General features: G+C 40.9%; 1 protein-coding gene across 1 annotated transcript in view; it reads left to right on the top strand.

Moving 5' to 3' along the window:
* RSRC1 (arginine and serine rich coiled-coil 1) overlaps nt 1-14,927 on the top strand; it is a 162,167-nt gene extending 147,240 nt beyond the window's left edge. Inside the window, exons 7-9 of the mRNA XM_081911295.1 lie at nt 11,175-11,281; nt 12,863-13,009; nt 14,014-14,927. Of these exons, the coding sequence (XP_081767421.1) occupies nt 11,175-11,281; nt 12,863-13,009; nt 14,014-14,115 (356 nt within the window). The 3' untranslated portion in view covers nt 14,116-14,927. The remainder of the gene's footprint in view (nt 1-11,174; nt 11,282-12,862; nt 13,010-14,013) is intronic.
* The last annotated feature ends 8,089 nt before the right edge of the window (nt 14,928-23,016 follow it).

The following is a 23,016-nucleotide window of genomic DNA, read 5'->3' as shown; positions in this document are numbered from 1 at the left end:
CGTGGTCAATTAATGCTTTGTGACATACAAAATAAGAAGAACTCATTAAAAAAAATTTGTACATTGTTCATAGTTGATTCCCTGAGGTGAGAATCAAAACCTTTGAAAAGCTGCACTTTTAAAAACCAGGTTACAATTCTGCTGTAGTTCTCATGGTCCACATTTGCTGAGCTAATGAATCACTCTGGCATCTATAAATAAGCCATTCTGTGAATGAAAAGCCTTTATGGTTTTGGGTTTTTTTGTAATTATAATAAAATGTTTTTCTCTGTCTTAGTTGTTTCACACACACATCATATGCTAATACTGAACATCCCCCCCCAATGTTTCTTTAAGATGGGATGGGAAACCTTTTTATGTGCAAACACTATATTCCTTCATAACTAACCTTCTGGGATCTGTGTACCAGTGTTGGGTGGGGCCAATCTAAAAAGTGGATACACCTCTTCTTTGGTCATACACACTTACAGAACCCACGCATCTGTGTTCTCGCATATAACCAGGGCTTTTTTTCAGCCGGAGCTCACTGGAACTGAGTTCTGGCACCTCTCAGGTGGGTGCCATAGCCACTATAAGAGAACAAGGTAGGTGTTCATGTTGAGTTCTGGCACCTCTTTTTCTAGAAAAATAGCACTGTGTGTATATAACATACAGCAATTTATTCACACCCACATCTCTCTCTCTCTCTCTCTCTCTCTCTCTCTCTCTCTCACACACACACACACACACACACACACACACACGCATATACTGTCACTTCCCACCACCAGGCAATTAGGCTTGAAGAAAACATTGGAGCTTTTCCCCCAAGCTAAAATGGCTAAGGTGGTGATCTTCTTGAAGACTGCAGCCCACGGTGCTGGGAGGGTTAATATCTTACTCCCTAGCTGCCTTCTCGGTCTTGGCAGTTAGGCTTGAAAAAAGCCTCAAATTGGCTCCAAAGGAAAGCTGTTTTCAAGCCTAATTGCCTAGCTAAAGGAGCAGCAGTTTTCGGGTGGGGGCAGCACATGCCCTTCGTTCTTTAGCAGCAGACCCTCATATGAAAATACACCCATGCAGCAATTGTGCTTCTAAAAAGCTTCCACTGGCACCTATGGAAGCCTTAAAAGAAACACCCTAATTGCTGGGGAGGAGAGGGTTCCCCACCCCAGCCTTAAGTACTGGAATGATTATTCTAGAATAGTACTTTGAAATTTTCTCTCATCCCTAGTAAAAAAGGTAAAAGTAAAGGTACCCCTGCCCGTACGGGCCAGTCTTGCCAGACTCTGGGGTTGTGCGCCCATCTCACTCAAGAGGCCAGGGGCCAGCGCTGTCCGAAGACACTTCCGGGTCACGTGGCCAGCGTGACATCGCTGCTCTGGCGAGCCAGAGCTGCACACGGAAACGCCGTTTACCTTCCCGCTAGAAAGCGGTCCCTATTTATCTACTTGCACCTGGAGGTGCTTTCGAACTGCTAGGTTGGCAGGCGCTGGGACCGAGCAGCGGGAGCGCACCCCGCCGCGGGGATTCGAACCGCCGACCTTTCGATCGGCAAGCCCTAGGCGCTGAGGCTTTAACCCACAGCGCCACCCGCGTCCCTCTCATCCCTAGTAGATGAAGTTAAAACAAAAGCTGCTAAATGTGGCTCTGTATAACTTGGTGGCATACAATCCCTACACTCAGCTAATACTAACCTCCTCTTTGCATCCTCTCTTGGTCACTTAGGAACAACAGAGGCATGTAGAGATGGCTTCTGAGTGGCTGTTACCTTTTTCTGGAATTCGTTTCCGGGTTGTTTAGATCCTAAGTGTGAAAATTATTCAAAAATCATGTAAGCCATTTTAAGCAAGCAGTTTATGGTGAAATGTATATGTGAAGTGCTTATGGTTTCTTTGTTTGTTTGTGTGTCGTTAAAATATTTCATAATTTTAAAACCTTCTGATTTAACACTATTTAAGTTAAGTAAATAATCTACACATTCTGCTTTGTACTTCTGTGCTACACACAGCTCTGTTCTGCTAGAGCAACCTATTTCTTTACAGATGGATCTAAGAGGACTTCGTATTATGAGATTGGTGAAACGATTGTCTCCTTGGCAGCTGTTACGCATGTCACAAGGAATTATCTCAAGTTGCATTGTTCTTCCATTTCTGTCTTTCCTTTCTCCTTTCTCCTGATCTCCCACTCAAGAATAGCAAATTCAAGTTAACATGTTTCCCCATATGGCAAGGGGATATTTCTGATGCCAAACTTTCCTCCTTTATATCTGAAGCTAATGTTCATTTGCTATTACACTTTTTGCCAGGGCTTTCAAGGTTTCTTACCAATATAATTTCTAATTTAAGATAGGCAGGATGGGCTGATGTCAAGAGTGAAAAGCTCTGTTTTTGTAGCACATGGGATACTGCGTGGAGGTCAGAGGAAATGCTCATTAAGATTATTTGCATTAGCAGAGGAGAAATGTAACAATTGTTCTGATTTCTCCTGTTATAACCATCTACTGTGTATATCTGATTCTTACTTTCGGTTATTTTATGACATCTGCAAACTTCACAATTGCTGCCTTCCGTAAGATTTTTGAGGTCACTGGCATCTGGTACACAAGTGGTGGGATGTAATGCCAAACACAAAATTATGTTTGAGTATTTGTTAACAAGTCTGTAATCCATTAAGTACAAATTGTTGTTTGCCTAGTGCCAATCATTTTTAATCAGAATATCAAGTGATGGATTAAGTATATTCTGTAAACAAATTGTCCTGGTAGATCAAGTTTTGATTACTTCCCTGTGTCATATCAATCTTGTGGTAATTTCAAATGTCATTTTATTTATTTGTAGGCTTTCTTACCCGCCCTTCACCATAAAGCTCCAAGACGGGCTACAACAATATAATAATACAGTATAAAAATCAATTAAAACAATTCACAGCGGAATATTAAATGCTAAACACTTTTACTACCTGAATGTCTAGCATAGTTTGAGGCAAATGCCCACAAATTTGAGGCAAACTGGAAGATATGAATCCATGGTCCCTGGTGGTTCAGCACACATTCAATGGGTACAGGCTAACATCAAGAATTTTAACAAAATTTATATAACACTTGATTGTAGTATAACTTCTCTGTGGTTGGATGAGGCACAACAAAAGGAAAGCTCCCAAACTGAGCACTTGCATTTAAGAGAACATAGCAGCTGCAGGGCAATGAAAGCATTAAGCCCATAAAAATTGAAAGATTCTTTCTTTCTTTCTTTCTTTCTTTCTTTCTTTCTTTCTTTCTTTCTTTCTTTCTTTCTTTCCCTCCACTGACCAGCTTCAGCTGTCCAGAGTTCCAAGCAGACTCCTTTCCAGTCACTTGGTATCATACTGGAGATGCCAAAGATTAAAGCTAGGGACTTCTGTGTGCAATGAACTATGATTCCCCCACCGGAGCATCTGTTTGTTTATTGTTTGCTTTATTTAAAATAAAAAATAAGCATTACATATATAAAATATTATCCCAAACTCTCTGTATCGCAGTGTCTATTCTAGTATGGAATGCTATGAAATAAACAGTAGCCCCTGGGAAATTGCTACCCAACCTAGCAGTTCAAAAGCATACCAGTGCAAGTAGATAAATAGGTACCGCTGCATCAGGAAGGTAAATAGTGTTTCTGTGCGCTCTGGTTTCCATCACGGTGTCCCGTTGCACCAGAAGCCGTTTAGTCATGCTGACCACATGACCCTGAAAGCTGTCTGCGGACAAACACTGGCTCCCTCTGCCTGAAAAGTGAGATGAGCGCCGCAACCCCAGAGTCACCTTTGACCGGACTTAACCATCCAGGGGACCTTACCTGTTATGAAATAAACAGCAGCCACTGGGAAATGAGCCAACTGTTGTTTATCTGATTTTCTTTTTTTAAAAAACTATTTTTATGTTTTTATATATGTTGGAAGTTGCTCTTAGTGGCTGGGGTTACCCAGTAAGATGGGTGGGGTATAAAACAACAACAAAGAACAACAACAACAAAACAACATCTGAATAGTAGAAAACACCTGAAGGCAGCCCTGTTTATGGAAGCTTTTAATGTTTGATGTATTACAGTATTTTAATATTTTGTTGGAAGCCGCCCAGATTATTATCATTTTCATTATTGTTATCATTATTATTATCATTATTATTAATACAACAACAACAACTTGTCAATTTGTTCATCTGCATGAACAAGATCAGATTGACTCCAAGTGATTCTTAATGGTAATTTCTTTGAGAAAGGGAATTTTAGAAACAACAGTGACGATAACTAGTAGCACGAAGCAAGCATTTGAATCTCCATGTTAACTGTATCCTAAGCTTTTCTTCGTAGACTTATGAGTGACCCCTTGGGCAGATAATGAAATTGTATTCCACTTTCCCCATTTTTCAAGATGGATCTGTTCTAGTACTGAAACAAACACAAACCCCCAAAACATGTTTTTAAAAAATCAGTAAACATTAATCTGTCATACATAGCAAAAACTGCACAAGAAACCAAAAGAAGAACATTTACTGCACCTATCAGAAGAGTCAAAGTATTTTGTAATCCACACTGATTTTGTTATCTCTGCTGGGAATCCAGCTGTAAGCTATCAATAGTGTAGGGAGATCAAGGATTCCTTGAGCTACTTTGGGGTCATGGCACAGAGTAGTAGTAGTTTCCTGTAAATCTGCATTTCTTATACATCTGCATTCTTCTACAGGCTTTCTTTGCCAGCAGTTGCAGTATATATATGGTACAGCTGGATGCATAACAAACTTCTGTGTGGTTCCTTGTGATGGATCATTACTTGAATTAAAGTAAAACCATGTTCTTGTACCACATGTTGCCACATGGCAATTTGTGTTCTTCTGGGATATATATGCTCATGTCTTCTGAAAGTTTCATTTGATCTTGTGACACATGTGTAGCAAATGAGCAGCGTGAAAAAAACGTGTCTGCGCAGTTGCTGTTTTCCCAATTAGGATAAATTATAACTGAAAGCCTCCCAAGGCTTGTTGCTTAATTTCTCTGTTTAATATTAGCATTCCACATCTTTGATTATAAGCAGGGCGCTTTTTGCAGTCGTGCTTATTTAATGTTAACAAAATGCCCGTGTTTTTTTCACAGGTGGGGCTGACACTGAAGGTCCATTTATTGTAGGGGTTTCACCAGGGACATCACTGTGTGCTCCCTGAGAACCCCCTCTCACTGTACGTCAGTGTTTGTTGGGGTGGAGGTGGTCTGGTTTTGCCTTCATCCCAGCCATGTGCCCAACTTCATAGCTTTACATTTCCCTGGAGGAGGGAATGGCAGTGATTCACTTATATGAGGAGGAGAGAGAATAAAAGTATGTGCAACTGAACTGAACGAGAGCTACTGAGAGCCACAGCTGCTTCTAACTGAATAGTTTCTTATTGAGCTCTGTGGCCTATGTATATATATGACCCTTTTAGTGATTTTCTCTGTGTGCTTGTATTCTCTTTCTGTCTACCTACATGTCTAACTACAATGTGTATGCTATATATTGGTAATAAGCCACATACTTTAGATGTGTTATATATACTATATAAAGTTTTTTGGGTTGTTTGTTTTTTTACTATGGATATATAAAAGATAGAAGAAGCTAGTAATTGCCTTTAAGATCAGAGCACAAAGCATTACCTTTGGATTTTACAAGGCCAACCAGCAACAAAAGAGCAGTAATTTATGAGCTCAGTGTAAAAGAATAGCATAATTGCATTAAAAATTAATGCTAATGAACACTAAAATGGGGAAGGTGGTTATGATGAAAGTTTGTATTCATCTTCTCTGGTTTGAATGATGGCTAGTGGCTTGATTAATGGCTTAATTTCTATCAATTAGCGGGGGGAAATCTCCTACGAGACAAGGGTAAATTGAGCATTGAATTACATATCGTGCTTTTGTGTGCTGAGAAAAAAAGAGCTGAGTATCTCTGATATTAGCCACAGTGACAAATGTGGTGTGCCCCACAATGTCTGCATTAGCTCTCCTGACAGGCTGGTTGTGTGTGGTTATGGGGTGTTTGGAGATGGCTGGCAGACAACATTCACTGGCAAGTTCCTGAGAAACCTACAGCTCTTCCATCTATAGAATTTTAATTAGAGTCAATAAGAATTCAAGAATTAAAATGGACAGCTAGCAGCAACAGCAGAGGCTGCAGTCTGGCTTGCTCATGTGCTGCAAGATGAAACTTTATTCAGCCTCTCTCTCTCTCTCTCTCTGTGAAAATGCAGCAGACGTCCAGCATCCTTCAGGATATTATTGATGTTCTGTACCATTTTGTCCTATGAATTCTTATACCTTTCTTTGTAATTATATGTCTTTTTTATATACACGTTAGGTGGCTGGAAAACACTGAGTAAACATTGGCGTAACATCTTAATCATTTTGCTGAATGAAAGTACATTTACCCAATACAAGAAAGGGATTGTTTCCAATTAAGTTCTACTCAGAGTAAACCCACTGAAATTAAAGAACCTGTCAGGCCAATTAACTTTAATAGATCTACTCTGAGTATGACCAATGCTAGATAAAACCTAATGTGTCATTTGACCCATGTATGTGACTTACACGAGGAAGAAATCTTTTTAAGCTAAAAAACAGCAACAGAGAGCAAGAAAAGCATGGGCTGAGACACCACCACAACTCTTATGCTGTGCTAGCTCCAGGCCTAAAGCATGAGAGAAGGTGGTGAGCAACTGAGGTGAGTAAAGGAAGAGTTGCTTGGTCAAAGCTCATCTTGCTGCTCACACTGAAAAGGAGACTTAAGTGGCCCATTTGCCCAAGTCCTGACTTATCCAGGATTCATTCAGTTGGGTCAGATCGATCTTGCTGGCCCTTCTATTGTTGCTCAGTAATAAAATATGGCCCTTTTTCAATTTTAAAAAAGTTGCTAACCCAAGGTTAAAATGTATGGCACCCATATGTGTTTTACAGAACTGGGGCTGCCACTGAAAATGCCCTGCTTTTTGCTTCTTCAGATATTTATTGCCGTGGGGCAGAAACCTGGAGAGTGGCCACATGAGAAGGTTCCACGACCTGTGACATTTATCTTCATCCTTTCCCCACTCCTCCCCACAGCTTCCTCTCCTGGCAGTTTCCCCTCCCAATACCCTTTGGGATCCATGCTGCCTGGGCATTCAATCGTCATTTAACCCCCACAAAACCCCTGTGAGGTAGATTATGCTTTGTGGCCTTGTCAGGCCCAAGGTCACCCAGAGAGCTTTATGGCTGAGTATATGTTGAACTTATTTTGATGCTTACCAGTAAGTGTTTCAAAGCCCCTTTTCCTTGACAGTTTTCAGAAGGGTGAGTGCGTTGCAACAAAGCCAACGGAGTCCATTGGCCTCTTAAAAAGACTTAACAAATCAGTGACATACATACAAGTACACAAATGGTTGGAAGGGATTGTAAACAGTGAGGCCAGAGGGAAAAGAGACTCAGAAAGCACAGACAGCGACAATTTTATTATTATTATTAACAGTGACCATTCACAAAGCAGCGTCAACGATAACACAAACATCCTGACATCGGTAAGCTAATTAACACGTGTAATGTAATAAAAGCCCATTAGCCCAATTCAGGCCACAGGTGACAGAATTGAACCGCTTGAAACATTGTAATTTAATGGTTTCTTGTTGCAGTGTCCTTTAAAACACTGCACAGCTATATCAGAAGACCACAACATCTTATGCTGTAAGAAATTTGCTAATCTTAAAAGTTCCCACAGGATTCTTTGTTGTTTTTCCTTGGGCTGAGTTCTGTTATTAGAAAATTGTCTTATAAGCATATTTTGGCATACCATTTTTTTGGTTGTAACATTTAAATAGAGTGGTTCACAAGATACTAGTTTTCTATCATTTTGTATTGTTATATAGATTATGTTTTTGTTTTTAAAAGAAATATTTGCCCCCTTTTACTTCCTCTCTGGCTGTGCTGGAGATCCTAATTATGTTTGTGAAGTGTAATTGCTACATGCCATACCCTGTTAGCTGTATAGGTCCGTATAGTTAAAGCTATGGTTTTCCCAGAAGTGATGAATGGAAGTGAGAGCTGGACCATAAAGAAGGCTGATCGCCAAAGAATGGATGCTTTTGAATTATGGTGCTGGAGGAGACTCTTGAGAGTCCCATGGACTGCAAGAAGATCAATTTATTCTTAAGGAAATCATGCCGGAGTGCTCAGTGGAAGGACAGATCCTGAAGCTCAGGCTCCAATACTTTGGCCACCTCATGAGAAGAGAAGACTCCCTGGAAAAGACCCTGATGTTGGGAAAGATGAAGGGCACAAGGAGAAGGGGACGACAGATGACAAGATGGTTGGGCAGTGTTCTCAAAGCTACAAACATGAGTCTGACCAAACTGTGGGAGGCAGTGGAAAACAGAAGTGCCTGGCCTGCTCTGGTCCATGGGGTCACGAAGAGTCGGACACGACTAAACGACTAAACAACAACAGTGTTAGCCACTGAAAAAGCTGCCCCCCTTTAAAAATAGGAACAGCACATACGTTAAAGGTACTTACGGAAGCCAGGTTTACACACAAAAAATAAATCATTAATACAAATATTCTTAAGTTAGAACAAAAGGAGTCACAGTCTTGAAAGATGTTTGGTTTTTTGAAATAAGATGAATTCTGGATACTTAAGGCAAGGCCTCTGAAGCCCTTCTGTTATGCATTGTGGTTTTACTGGTAATACAATGCCACCTGCTGTTTTCAGAAGGTTACTGCTGCCGTATGATTGTGTTGACTTACAGACGTAAGCCTGTATGAGCAGACACATTAAAACTGAAGGTTATCACAGAAAGGTCTTGACAAGCCTCCCACACAAGTGCATTGATAGTTTCCCATGTATGCTTATTTCTCCAAGTTTTCCCACCCGCTTTAGTAATAAGATAAAAAGAACAGAGCTACTAGGAGCAAGCTTAATTGTAATTCTTATAGAAGGAATGATTTATGTATGAAAAATGGCATCAACAGTCACTGATACAAATAGTTCTGTATTTTCAGTCTGACCAGAGTGAAAGGACTTGCTGTCCAATGAGTTAGTATTGATTTTTTTTGTCTCTACCCTCTTAGCTTTCTGACTCCATTATTTTTGATTTTACTATGAAATATATATCCTTTCTACTGACATCTGACAAACACTATATGGAAGTCATTTTATATACCAATAATGTGTTTGTCAACAATATTGTAGACTAATGGATACAGCTTCCTTCCAGTCCATTTTTATCCAGTTAATGTCACTGAAGTAATTCTGGAAAACATTCTGTGATTTTGTTTCTCTTGGGGACCATGTTCCCCACAGTGTGACTGTCATTCACATTACAGCACTCGCCAATATCAAAGGTCAAACCTATGTCTACAACGGTTTTCCCATTGAATGTTAAAACTACAAAAACATTCAGGTGCATGTTTTACAGTTGTGACAATGTATTTATATATAGTGCATACACTTTTTCTTACACAGATATCTGTCATCGGTGTTGGAAAACCATAAGTGAAGCAGACACAGATATACCTGAGCATCAAGGGCAACTTGTCATGACAGTATCCGGCTTTTTGATTATGTGTGGTTATAAAATCTTCATACCATTTCCATCATAGGAGTGACTGGCAAGGGTGTCTCACAGGTCCCAAACTAGTTCATCAGTGGGAGAGAAAGGACAACATGTGACCTGAATGACAACTGTTGTAGAAACCTAATCCTAAATAAATTGACATTATACCAGTGGTGGTGGCTGTATTCAGTGGATGCATAAGAAAACAGTGAGCCATTTGACTTAGCCTTCTGTGTCCGCTACAGTCCAGTCGTTTGAATGTGTAGATTAGCAGAACTAAATTTCTTTCCGTTGCTTATGTATGGCAACATTAATTTCTTTTAAATTTCCTTGGTTGTTTGACTGACATAGAGTAGCTCTAAATTATATAGTGTGCAAGGTTCTGTTCTGTCTGCCTCTGATCAAGCAAAGCTTTTACGTATAATAAAACTTGTATGTATTGTTTGTCCACATAAATACTGGAATGCTCTTCTGGATAAGAGTTGATGGGCTTAGCACGATACAGTGCTGACATTTTAAAGGGAAGGGTGCCAAAAATATATCTAGTCCCAGACTGAGCTTCCAGATTGTCCAGAGACCTTTCTCAATCCAGCAAATATCACAGACTATTGTGTTCCTTAGTGTGTGCTGAATACCTATGTTATCTGAACAGTGGCGTAGCATGGGGGTGCAGGGGGGGGCCGGCCGCACCGGGCGCAACATCTGGGGGTTAGGGTTAGGGGGCACAAATCCACGGGTTAGGGGGCGCAAATTACTTGCCTTGCCCTGGGTGCTGACAACCCACGCTACGCCACTGTATCTGAAGAACTTTTCTATTTGGTTTCCTATTGTGGATCAAAGTACGGTACTTAAATTTCTGATGGATCTTTTTGTTGTCAGTATATATATGCCCGATCTTACTAATTTCATCTCCAACAGAAGTGAAAAAAATGCAGCATTCATATTTATTACAGTGAAGCTCAAAAGGAAACAAGCGAGTCTGTAAAATGAAATTTTCCTAACTCTAGCACATTCTTCAACTTTTTCAATTGTTAAAAGATTGAAAAACTTTTTAAAATGTCACATAAAGCAGTGCTGGAATATTAAAATGGTTTACATGAATGCAATAAGCATACAGAGGGCTACTTTAGGGATACAATGGGCTCTGTATAGAATTACCCATCATTGTTTGGAGTGAGTCTCAGTGTGGTAGGTGGAACCCCACTGAGAGGCTCAAACCGTGGTCAGATGCTAGGGGACTTTTTATTGAGTCAAGAGACAAAACGCCAAGTCCCTTCTTTTTGGCATTATATTGAACTGTGGGGCAGAGGGTGGGGGGTGCCTGTACTCTTTGCAACAGGAATCAAACTCATGATTACCAGATGCTTTGTCAGCAGTGCCATCCTGTTTGTAACTGGTGTCAATGGCAAATATTTCAATTCCATTGTCTAGAATCTGCTTTATCCTTCCTATCCTTTTTTTTTGCTGAACAAAATAAGAATAATTTCTCCTTGGCAGAGCCATCACTTACCTTAGAGTTTTCCATTTTTCGAGCAGAGGAAATACTTTAGAAGAATATTGCACAGTGCTGATCTTAAGCTTATGCTAAACTATACTGACATTATACCCTCTTCTATAGAGCAAACCAGCCTCGTAGAGCAAGTGAAACGAGTAAAAGAAATTGAAGCAATTGAAAGTGACTCCTTTGTTCCACAGACATTCAGATCAAGTAAAGAAGTCAAAAAGGTAAGTTTTCAATCTTCTTTCTTTGCATAGAGCCCCTTGTGAGCTGGTGGAAAGCCGGTACATTAATGCAGTTGACATTGACATTGACTTTGACTTTCATACTGGTAATCCTAATCCCAGTCATCAGAAATCAGAAATATATGGATCCCATAATGATGTGATTCTGCATTTAGGTATAATAAAGGAATGCAGGTTTTGTCAACAATAATGTGCTTAATTCAGTTAGTGTGTTCTGGTTGCAGCAAGGCACAGGTACCGCTTTTAAATATTGACATTTTTGACACAAAGGCTGTATTTTTTTTAATATAGCAATCTAACTTATTAAACTGCCAGTTTGGGTACAGAGAAATACAAGGCTGCTTCTTGCATATCCGGGGGCTTTTTGTCTCCCCCCTTTTTGATGGCATCACCCTGGGAAGGCCCCCCCTCTGTCAAGGTCATAGTCACGTGGAGCAGCATGTATTGCAATGGGAGAAGCTTCCACCAGACCGAATCAGCCCTCCAACTCCCACCCCACATCAAGGTGCACATGTTCTTCTCTGAATCCAGTGCCATATGAATGTTGCTTGTTTGTTTGTTTATTAAATCTCTATACCAACCTTCATCCGAGTATCACAGGGCGGTTTACCATATCACGTTTTTCTAAATGAACAGATAGAGATATTCCAGATCTGAAGCAGTAATAATTCCAAAGATGTTTGGGTTCATGATTAAGATGGAGTTCTCTTGCACTGGAGTTGTGGGTTAAGTGCGGGTTGGACAAACTATATTTGGAGGGAATCTTCAGTCATTATTTTTCCCAACACTGAAATTAGTCTGTGTGTCAGGAAATGCATGCCCTTTGTCATGTAAAAGGTGAGTGAAAGGATACTCTTGGGAGGGTTGCTAAATAAGATGATAAGTGCTGTGTGTATCACGTGGATGACCAGTTGTTGAAATCTTCAAGTACGGCTGGGAAAAGCTCATCTGAAACCCTGGAGATCTGTTGCCAGTCAGGGTAAATAGGACTGAGCTAGACGGTGCCATAGTCATCTACAGAACTATTGCAGAAGCACCATTCTAGTTTCAGCTGGAGCATAGGATCCTGTCTCTTCAAGCAGGCCTTTGCAGTTTTCACTATATATGTCTTATATTATAAGGCATCCCTTGCTGCAAATAGATATATATTAGTTTGTGAGCCCTTGGAAACAGTCCCCCCTTTATCTTATTAATTTGGTTTCATAAGAGAAATGCACAAATACTTGTGACAACTGTTTTGAGACTTTAGGATTTAGGATCCTATAAAGATAAATGAAATTCCTTGCTCTAGAATTTAGCAAGTTCAGAATCTCAAACTGGCTGCTGTCCAGTCTATAGTTCCAGGTTCCAAGGCATTCTGGTGCTTCCATGCATCTACTAAAATAGACGTGGTGGGTTAGTTTAGGCAAAATTCTTTAACATGAAATTCCTGTTATTCAGTATATTTTTCACTATCAGTCTACTGTCACAGGACAATGATGTTCTCATATTATTCAGAGCAGAATTAATTAGACTATGAAGATTGTGTGTGAATTTTATCCCCCACCCTGCACTCTCAATTAGGCAACAGAACCTGCTGAAGTCAAAAGCGAAGCTGCAGCAGCAGAACCGGGAAGTTCTGTTCTCACATCTATTGAAAAAGAAACAGTGCCTGGAATTATTCCTACTGCTATCAAATACCAAGATGAAAACTCACTAGCCCATCCTAACGTGAGTGTGGTGACGCTTATTACGACAGCCTTTATCTAACAAAGTTCCTATAGAAGCGGAGAGATTAGGTTATGCAATATATATGTTCCTATGTGTATGCTGGGTATTTTGAATAAAGTCCAACAACTTTCACAAAACATTTAACACTAGAGCTATTAGCATGCGCATTGCCATGTAAATGTGGGAATCAAATGGGAATCAAATTGCTATAACCAGATTTAGGTAGAGCTAAATCTGGGTTTTTTCATTCTTTTTATTTATTTTTCAGACTTATGAACTGTTGGGTGGGGGGGAGGAGAGGGGGGAACCAGTCTTGCCTCTCAAATTCACTTACATTCCAGAGGATGTCCTCTCTTTTTAAGAAATATTAAAAAGGGTATTCTGAAAATTGCATCCATTTATTACTTAAAAGTTTTTTTAGCTACATTATGGTATACAAATGTACCCACATTTCAATAACTTCCTTTGAATTGCCTGCACTGCATTGTATACATCAGAATATAGAAATCTGTCTTTCTTACATGCTCTTAGCATACTTGGAGGAAGCACCTATCTTCCTGAACTTCTGTCTACCGTAATTAGATTCAGGCTCTGTAGGCACTCTTCACTTGCTGCAGCAGAGATCTTCCCAATTCTACAGAGATGCTTGAAGGATCCAGTGATGTGACACAGGATTAATTTATAGATAGTGATGCCAGACCTCAAAATTGCCTAGATAAGTGGATAGTGATTGTGGTTACGCAGTTGGCATGGTACAGATATACGGCATATGCTCAAACCTAAGACCTGATGCAGATCGTACCACAATTTGACAGATGCTGAAAATCCATGGAAAAACACAACAAAATCCTAACTTTGATGAGGGCATCTCAGTGTAGGTTTTCCACTGCACTACTGATTGCTTGAGGTTTCTGGCAATGGATTCATGGGGTATTTTCAATACTCACAAATATTAATCCTCAGCAAGATGTCTACATGTTGTATCTTTTCTTCCTCTCTTACAGCTGTTTGTTGACAAGGCAGAAGCAGAGGAAAGATGGTTCCAGAGGCTGATTTCTCTTCGTCAAGAGAGGCTAATGGGCAGCCCTGTGGCCTGGGTGAATTAAATAGCCTACAGAATTCCAGTGTCTTCTGTGCTATAAAAATCCAGTGGTAAAACTGGATGAGTGTCCAAGTAAGCATGGCCTATCAGGAAATAAATTTGTACCCCCAGCTTCTATTTGAGGCCAACATTGTTTTAATTGAGAATTGTCTTAGCATAACTGCGCGTATCTGAATGGATGGTGGGTAGAATGAAGGCGAGATGAGAGGGAGCACCAGAAGATCTGCTAAGTTACTGCATATAAGAAATTATGCCTTATTGTCCTGAAGGCAGCTGAGAGATCCTGGTGGTGTTTTGACAGAATTCAGTCCCATTGGAAAGAACATTTAGGATTTGTTTCCTTAACAATCTAATACCTCTCTCCTCCCAACAGAAGCAGGCAAGTCCTAACTTTCTATGTTCTCTATCATTATTAAAATGTAATCATATGCTTTGCTGCCTGCTCAACAAATTATTCTGAATACAGGACACAGACAAATAGAGAGGGAAGAGAAGAGATCATTTGGTGTTTTGCAGTTTTCATTCTTAAACTGTCTCCAGTGTGTAGTTATATAGATGCAATTGTAAGGTATTAAGATACCATTTAATAGCTCTGTGCTCTAAGGGTGAAACATACCTCTAGATTCTGTGACACCTTCCCCACTGATGCTCATTCAAAGTCCAGGCATGGAGCTCCTTGATAAGAATTGGAAACTGGCAATTGTATAGGAAAGGCACCCACTATCCCTAAACTACATAATGACAGTGTGATCTTATTAAGTACGCTTTGCTAACAATTCAAGGTTCTTTAAATAAAAGAGTATTTTGAGCTATGCACTCTTCGGTCTCCCGTTTGAGTTTTATTTGGATATTTTTAGACTAGTGGAAAACAATGTCATAATAAAGACACTACAAACTTCCACTCAGTGAAAGGAGGATTGCTGTTAGTTGATAAAGCAGGTGTTCCTCTTTGGCGGTGTCCATGTTTTAATATTTCCACAATAGTGGCTGAGATTCAAAGTACTGTGTGTAATATTTCACACGTGTGCAAGGATATTTCAGTTTCTCTCTCCACCCCCACCCCCCTCAAGCCCTGCTTTGAAAGTTGGAGGAGCCTCTGGGTGGATGAGTGAAATTGCTGTTGGAAGTGACCAGTCACTTCCTCATGTGCCCAGGAAATTGTTTTGCACAATATGCACAGGCCTCTCTGGATCCACTAAAAGGTAAAGGTAAAGGTACCCCTGCCCGTACGGGCCAGTCGTGTCCGACTCTAGGGTTGTGCGCCCATCTCACTTAAGAGGCCAGGGGCCAGCGCTGTCCGAAGACACTTCCGGGTCACGTGGCCAGCGTGACGAAGCTGCTCTGGCGAGCCAGCACCAGCGCAGCACACGGAAATGCCATTTACCTTCCAGCTATATAGCAGTACCTATTTATCTACTTGCACTTTAGGGGTGCTTTCGAATTGCTAGGTGGGCAGGAGCTGGGACCGAAAGACAGGAGCTCACCCCACCGCAGGGATTTGAACCGCCGACCATACGATCAGCAAGTCCTAGGCACTGAGGTTTTACCCACAGCGCCACCCGCGTTCCTTCTGGATCCACTACTTCTCTCCTATTATGTTCTCACATGTATAAAAGATTGAGCTGAACTAGATCCTAAGCTGTGCACAAAAAAGTCATGTATAAGTATGAACTCTTATCATCATCATCATCATCAAACCTTTTATTGGCATCACATACAAACATCTAAAACAAATCAATACAGAATTACCACTTCCCATAGTGGCACAAAACATTTGCTAAAAGAAAGGAGGCAGAGCAGTCTATCGTCACATCTCTAGGTCTCCAAGGAGATCAGACGTCTGCAGTGTATTTTGACGACAAAAAACCAAATATAGATATTTAGCCACTAACTTGGTGAGCTCCTGATCATTCCCCAGTAATAGAAAATGTATGACCTCCAACTCTGGTTTGCAGAATTGTCTAGAAATTGCTGACGGAAATCAGCATATAGTTTACAATTAAGAACCATACGTGTAAGGGTTTCCACCAGGTGGTCTTCACATGGGCAAGTTCTTTCTCCTTCCACCCTGCCCGAGAACCTTCCCCAAAGGAGGTTTGATGGATTTGAATTAAACCTGGCCAACGAAAATGCCCTTCTTTCTTGAGGGTTAAGCAGAAACTCTCTCTTATCATGCCATACATTCTGGGGGATAGGAGATCTGCAGCATTCATTGGACCGAATTCTTGAAGGTATAGTTGTGGCATTTTGAGCACATGATTGTCTGCTACAAGTGAATGATATATATTTTTTCTCAATTCATGTTTAATGGGTTATTTACTAGTGGTTGTATCAAATGTTAGTTCCACTCATTAACACTAATGGACATGACTAACTCAGAGCCATTAATTTCAGTAGGTCTACTCTTATGTATATTCAACTCTTAGGAATAAAGTGAAAGGATAGAATCAAAGTAAGAAACATTTGCTGTTGACAGATGCTCAAAAAAAATATCAGTACACTATTCAGAATGAGACACCCAAAGGTATATGATGGATGATTTACCTTCACTGAGCTAAAAAAGTAACCCTGATTCCCCTTCATGCAATGTTGGCTAGATTTTAAGACACTCAATTGTGAGGTGGGCATAGAAAGCAAATCAATAAAAAGTTGTGAGGTGGGCATAGAAAGCAAATCAATAAAAGCATTCAGTATTGCAAATATACTTCTTGCTTATGGAGGCCATATTATGTATGCACTCTTGATCTTCCCAAGCCGCTTCAGGGCCTTAGATTATATCTGTATCTTCTCCCATACATTCATAGTTACAAGTTACATTAATTATTGAAGCATCATGTTGCCAACTAAACTTTGCTTCATCCCTTAAAATATGTTGTTATGTGAAATATGAGTAGAAAGCTGAAGGAGAAAAAGAGAGAAATTGCTTTATTCGGTTGGGGCAAGGATATCACTTGTAGTTTTGATGCAACGTTTAGCTGCTCCAGCAAGAAAGGAACATGTCACAGAAATGCAAGACTGTGGTCTGCCTTCAGGCATATAGGTTTCCATAGTACTGTGAATGCTGTCAAAGGAGGAATCATACGTTTTTGTCAAAGGCTTTTGGGGTACCAGGTTGTAGCTGGGCATATACAGCACATGAGCTCTTTATTTCAGCCCTATATTTCACACAGCCTCTCTCATTTCCTGTTGGCTACTAGTCATGATAGCATGGACAACTTCCAGGATCATATGCAGCAAGGCTCTGAATATCAACTGCTAGAAAGTCAAAGATCTTCTATTGTCCCCTTCCAGCTTTTGGACTTCTCATAGGCATCTGGTTGGTTGCTTTGGGAATCAGGATGCTCAGCTAATATGTCCTTCAGTCTGATCCAGCAAGTTCCTTCTTGTGTTGTTACTTTCTTAAGTCAATGCATCTTGTGCTAAACACAGTTCACTAAACATTCAGGTCTTTCTAGTGAATTCATATCACCTGAACAGCATGGCCCACTTGTATTAGTGGGATTTGCTAAGAACAAAACCACATTCCCATTCTTACATATCTTTCCACTGGATCCTATGTTATCTAGGAAATGTGTGTATTCTTTTGTTGATGTGTACTTCAAATTGAATCCCACACATTGGGCTATCGTCATTCATCAGCTATAGTGTGGGAGCAAGAAGCAAAACCACAGAAGATCCAGGAAGGCTATTGTTGTCCGAAGTCCTAGCCAAAAGAGTAAAGTTTTATAGCCCTTCCAGTTAAATAGAGCCACTCCACCTTCATGGTGGAGCCGGTCCAGTACAGGAAATTCCCAGTTTACACAGGGGTTACATTCCAAGACACTGTGTGTGAAATCACATATATTTGAAACACTTTTGAAACATCCTGCAAACACCCCGTTCTGCCCCTATTTGTGGCATTTTCTGGTCATTTTCGGGTTTGGCATGATGCGTGTGTTTGCCGTTGCACACATATTGTACGCACATAAATGGGGTGGGGAGTGTCTGTACTGTAAACAGTTTGCTCCTTATTGCATACCTGGTGGTTCTTTGCTAAGTACACAGCTAGTTCCCAGAGCTAGTCCCAGCAACTCTTGTAATAGTGTGTCTTGCCATGGATATTTTGGGTTACATCAGAACCGAACAGACAAATGATGGGCAACATTGTTCTCCATGGATTCCCCCACCCCTCCGGATAGCTGTCTCAGTGATTCAGGTACTGAGTTTTTATTTTAACAAAACACAAATACAGTGGACGCTTGGGTTGCGAACGTGCATGTTTGCAACCCGCAGCAACACATCTGCTCACACGCGGGTTGCGATTCGGTGCTTCTGTGCATGTGCAAAGCGTAATTTAGAGCTTCTGCACATGCACGGCCCCCGAAACCCGGAAGTAACCCGTTCCAGTACTTCCGGGTTTCAGCTGGTCTGTGATCTGAAAAAACGCAACCTGAAGCATCTGTAACCTGAGGTATGACTGTAAAACATTTCCTTTCTAAAATAATACTCAAGATTTTTCATTTGTCTCCTGATTCTCAATATATTTTCTTTGTAAGTTTCTTCTTTCCATGATACTACTGCCAGCTTCATCTGCTGCGGTTTGAAGTGCCTTCAGAAAGGTGCTGCAGGCAGCTGTCTACTGGTTCATCTCACAGAAATCACATAGAAGGGTAACTGCACATTTTGCTTCAAAACTTTCTTTCGGGGGGGGGGGGGAGGCTAGAGTCTTACTTTTTTTAAAAAAGAAGAGCTTGGAGTCTGGAGCTCTTTGCTAATTGTGGGACTGCTACATCAGGACCTGCCTCTTGGCAGTCCTGAGAGCAACCACAGGGGATATACTCTGAAAAAAGAAACTTTGGTGCTCATGGTATTTGTCTCTTCTTCTAGTTCAGGCTTCCTCAACCTCGGCTCTCCAGTTGTTTTTGGCCTACAACTCCCATGATCCCTAGCTAGCAGGACCAGTGGTCAGGGATGATGGGAATTGTAGTCCAAAACATCTGGAAGGCCGGGGTTGAGGAAACCTCTTCTAGTTATATCCTGCTTGTTAGCAGCTGGGCCCAATTTGATCTAACCCAGTACTGCTACTCATTTCCATCTCAGAAACCCTCTATTCATTTATGACGTTTAAATGCTGCACTTTAGTTGTTTAAAAAAATCTGAGGGCTGCTTACACGTAAAACAATGTCAGGATGAAAACTTCGTAGTTGGAAGAGATGTACAGATTCAAAGGTAAGCTTGGAAATGTATGGGGAATTAAATTTCAGAAGCAGAGGGAGGTGCTGAGTGGGATTTCCAGCTGGCAAAGCTTCACCACCCTCCATAAATCCTTGCTCCTTCCTAAGATTTGCTGAAGCAAATGTTGTGATGTGCTTAATTTGCATAGTTCATGTAAGCTGCAAGACCCAGCTATTCTAGGAGCTTATTTTTCGATTCAGTGTATTGTTTAAAGTAGTCCATGTATCTGCCTCTGCCAGAAGTCCTTTCCCCTCTTTATAGAGAACCTCTTGACATCTTTTAAAAAGAAAACGAACAAGGAAGCTTGGGGTTGAGTCATAAAACCTAACTGATGTGCTAGAAATCTGGGTTTATTGTATCTGCCAAGCTCCAAAAGTGCATTGTGGCTCATGTAAGATTGGTTGCAATCTATGCTTGTACAGTGGTACCTCGGATTAAGTACATTCATTCCAGAGGTCCGTTCTTAACCTGAAACTGTTCTTAACCTGAAGCACCACTTTACCTAATGGAGCCTCCTGCCACCGCCGCGCCACTGGAGCACGATTTCTGTTCTCATCCTGAAGCAAAGTTCTTAACCTGAGGTACTATTTCTGGGTTAGCGGAGTCTGTAACCTGAAGCGTATGTAACCTGAAGCATATGTAACCCGAGATACCACTGTAAAGTCAGCCTAGATACTTTCATTCTTAGTGTGTCAACATGGTCATGTGAATTGACCATCATTGTGAATCCAGTTTGAAATCATCTCCAGTAAATCGTGACAAAATCCTTATAAGAAAGCTATGCGCGCACACACACGCCTCTTACTTAACACTTTGCAGCTATTGACATGATGATGAGCGTGGAAGACATGGGGCTCTCCCTTAACATAACAAAGAAGTTTAATGAAACAGCACCAGTCGTAGACAAATGTCTCCTTTAAAGAACAATGAAAATATTCCAATACAAGTACTTGCTTTATAGATTTGCAACCTTATGAATATTTTCTGAGAGGTACATCACAGGCTGCTGACCTCTGACACAGTATGAAAGATTTTTGTTGCCGTGACTGCAGTATATAAGCATTATTTATTTACTGGTAAATTATTGATGGTCCTCTAATTCATGTGTGATGGGAGGAAATAGGTCTGCAAGTGACTTATAAGTGGAAGTGTGTCGAAAACCTGTAGAAATCAATGATGAATCTATCTATATAGTTGGTCCCAGTGTAGGTTCTCTTTATGCAACAATGATGAATGGCAGATCTGCTAATGGAGAGTTTTTAAATGTTGTTATCAGTGATTAATGTGGGGAGCTTCGAACCCTGGAAGATGGGTTTGTTTTCTGCGGTGTGTGTAAAGGATTTCTTAGAGCCCACTACCAATACCTAAGAGGGAAGGAGCAACATGTAAAGATTTTCCCCACCCTCCCAATCGCCAAGTAATTTACAGAGTCTATTAAAAGAAGTCTCATGCATTAAGCAGTCTAATGATAGGGTTCATCCAGGCACACTCAGGGAGGTACAGGATATTCTTAATTAGAACTGGACTTATATTTTCAACAGTCATTACCTTTTTTTTAAAAAAAAATCATATCAGTTTATAGTCAAAGTAGAATTGAGATCAGTTTGGGAGGAAGTGATTCCCTCCCTGCTCTTAAATATTTATAAGCCTACTGTAAAGCAGTACATCATAATACCATGACAAATTTGGGAGGGGGGGGTCTAGAAAAACAATACTACAATATACTAGTATAAAAACATGTTCCAAAGCAACAGAAGTAGAATCATAAAACAGCATCTCTGCATAGAGGCGAGGTATGAAAAAATGTGGTTTCTGGAGCTTTCCGAGAAGTTGGCCACTGTAGTGCAGTTCTTTAGGGGATAAACTTTAAAAATACAGAGTTTATATCATTTGATATAATCAGAAGATCCAAGCAGAATACCAGCATGGCACAATGCACACTTAAATGGAACCAATGCGTTATCTGTTTCTTCAGCGTCCAGATCAACTTGGTGGACAGAATTTGCAATGATTATCAGATATTTCTGTGAAGCAAATGGCAAATTTCAAATATGTTATAATAATTCTATATTTTATTTTATTAATATTTCCTGTCATTGACGTATTATGAAAAGGGGGGAATCTTCCTGCTGTCTGTAAACGTGCATACTTGGATTGATTTTCCAAAAATAAGTTACTGAATAAAACCACAGCAATAAAGCTGAAAACATCACTACCATTTTTAAAGAGCCAAGCAAACTTCCATTGGGAGGGAGTTCCAGAAGGTAAGAGCCACTACTGAGAAGGCCCTGTTTCTAGCGCCTACCAATTTAACTGATCTTAGGCAGGTCATAAGCAAGGCCTTCATATGAAGAAGAAGAGGAGTTTGGATTTGATATCCCGCCTTTCACTCCCTTTAAGGAGTCTCAAAGCGGCTAACATTCTTCTTTCCCTTCCTCCCTCACAACAAACGCTCTGTGAGGTGAGTGGGGCTGAGAGACTTCAGAGAAGTGTGACTGGCCCAAGGTCACCCAGCAGCTGCATGTGGAGGAGCGGAGACGTGAACCCGGCTCCCCAGATTATGAGACTACCGCTCTTAACCACTACACCACACTGGTGTAGTGCCCTGGTCTCAAACCATTTAGGCCTTTAAAAGTCACCATCACTTTGAATCGTGCCCAGAAACTCACAGGTAACCAGGGGAAACCACAAAAATGGTACGAAGAGAGCGGGGAAAACAGCAATACCAGGAGCCTTTGCACCAACCTTTGAGGACGGTGGAAAGTTGGCATTTTTCGCATCTGGTAAGTGCTGCAGGTTTTTAATGTTTTTTTAAAGGGTTTCCAGAGGTTTAGAGGGTGTTTGCAGGTTTTTTAGATGGTGTTCTTCACCATATGTTATTTTATATATACACGCAGTACCTAGGACTCTTAACTGCTGCGTAAGCAGGAAAATACCTGCCCTACCACATTCTGTTTTCAAAAACCACCTTTTCTGGACTGTCTTTTGGACAACATATCATCTCCCTTCTCAGACTAACCCTAAAGGCAGGTAACTGAACTGAGTGCATACTCATCTTCTTCAAAAGGAATGCAGGTGGCACTGTGGTCTAAACCACTGAGCCTCTTGGGCTTGCTGATCAGAAAGTCGGCGGTTCAAATCCCCACAATGGGGTGAGTTCCCGTTGCTCAATCCCAGCTCCTGCCAACCTAGCAGTTCGAAAACACGCAAAAAAGTGCAAGTAGAAAAATAGGTACTACTGTGACGGGAAGGTAAATGGCTTTTCCGTGCGCTCTGGCTTCCATCGTACTGTTCCGTTGTGCGCCAGAAGTGGTTTAGTTCTGCTGGCCACATGACCCAGAAGGCTGTCTGTGGACAAACGCCGGCTCCCTCGGCCTGAAAGCAAGATGAGCTTGCTTAACCGTCCAGGGGTCCTTTACCTTTTAATTTTACCTCATCTTCTGCTTACCTTTGCCTTCATCTCCCTTCACCTGTTGCCTTGCTTGTGTTGCATTTTAAGGCAGGGATCTATCATTGTCTTGAAGTTCCAAGCACATGGATGGCGCTAGATAAACAGCGGCACAACTGTTTCACAGTAGGTCTGGCTCTATAATGAAGCTGGCACCATCGGCCAATAAGGGTTCCAAGTTCAGAAACACAGGCAGGTGAAACATAGTTGGTTGCATCCCACAAAATCAAACTTGGAGTAGAC

Source organism: Podarcis melisellensis (assembly GCF_964234715.1).
Source record: "Podarcis melisellensis genome assembly, chromosome: 5".
Classification (NCBI taxonomy): domain Eukaryota; kingdom Metazoa; phylum Chordata; class Lepidosauria; order Squamata; family Lacertidae; genus Podarcis; species Podarcis melisellensis.
The sequence above is the reverse complement of the archived record's forward strand: the minus strand, read 5'-3'. Positions and strand labels throughout refer to the sequence as shown.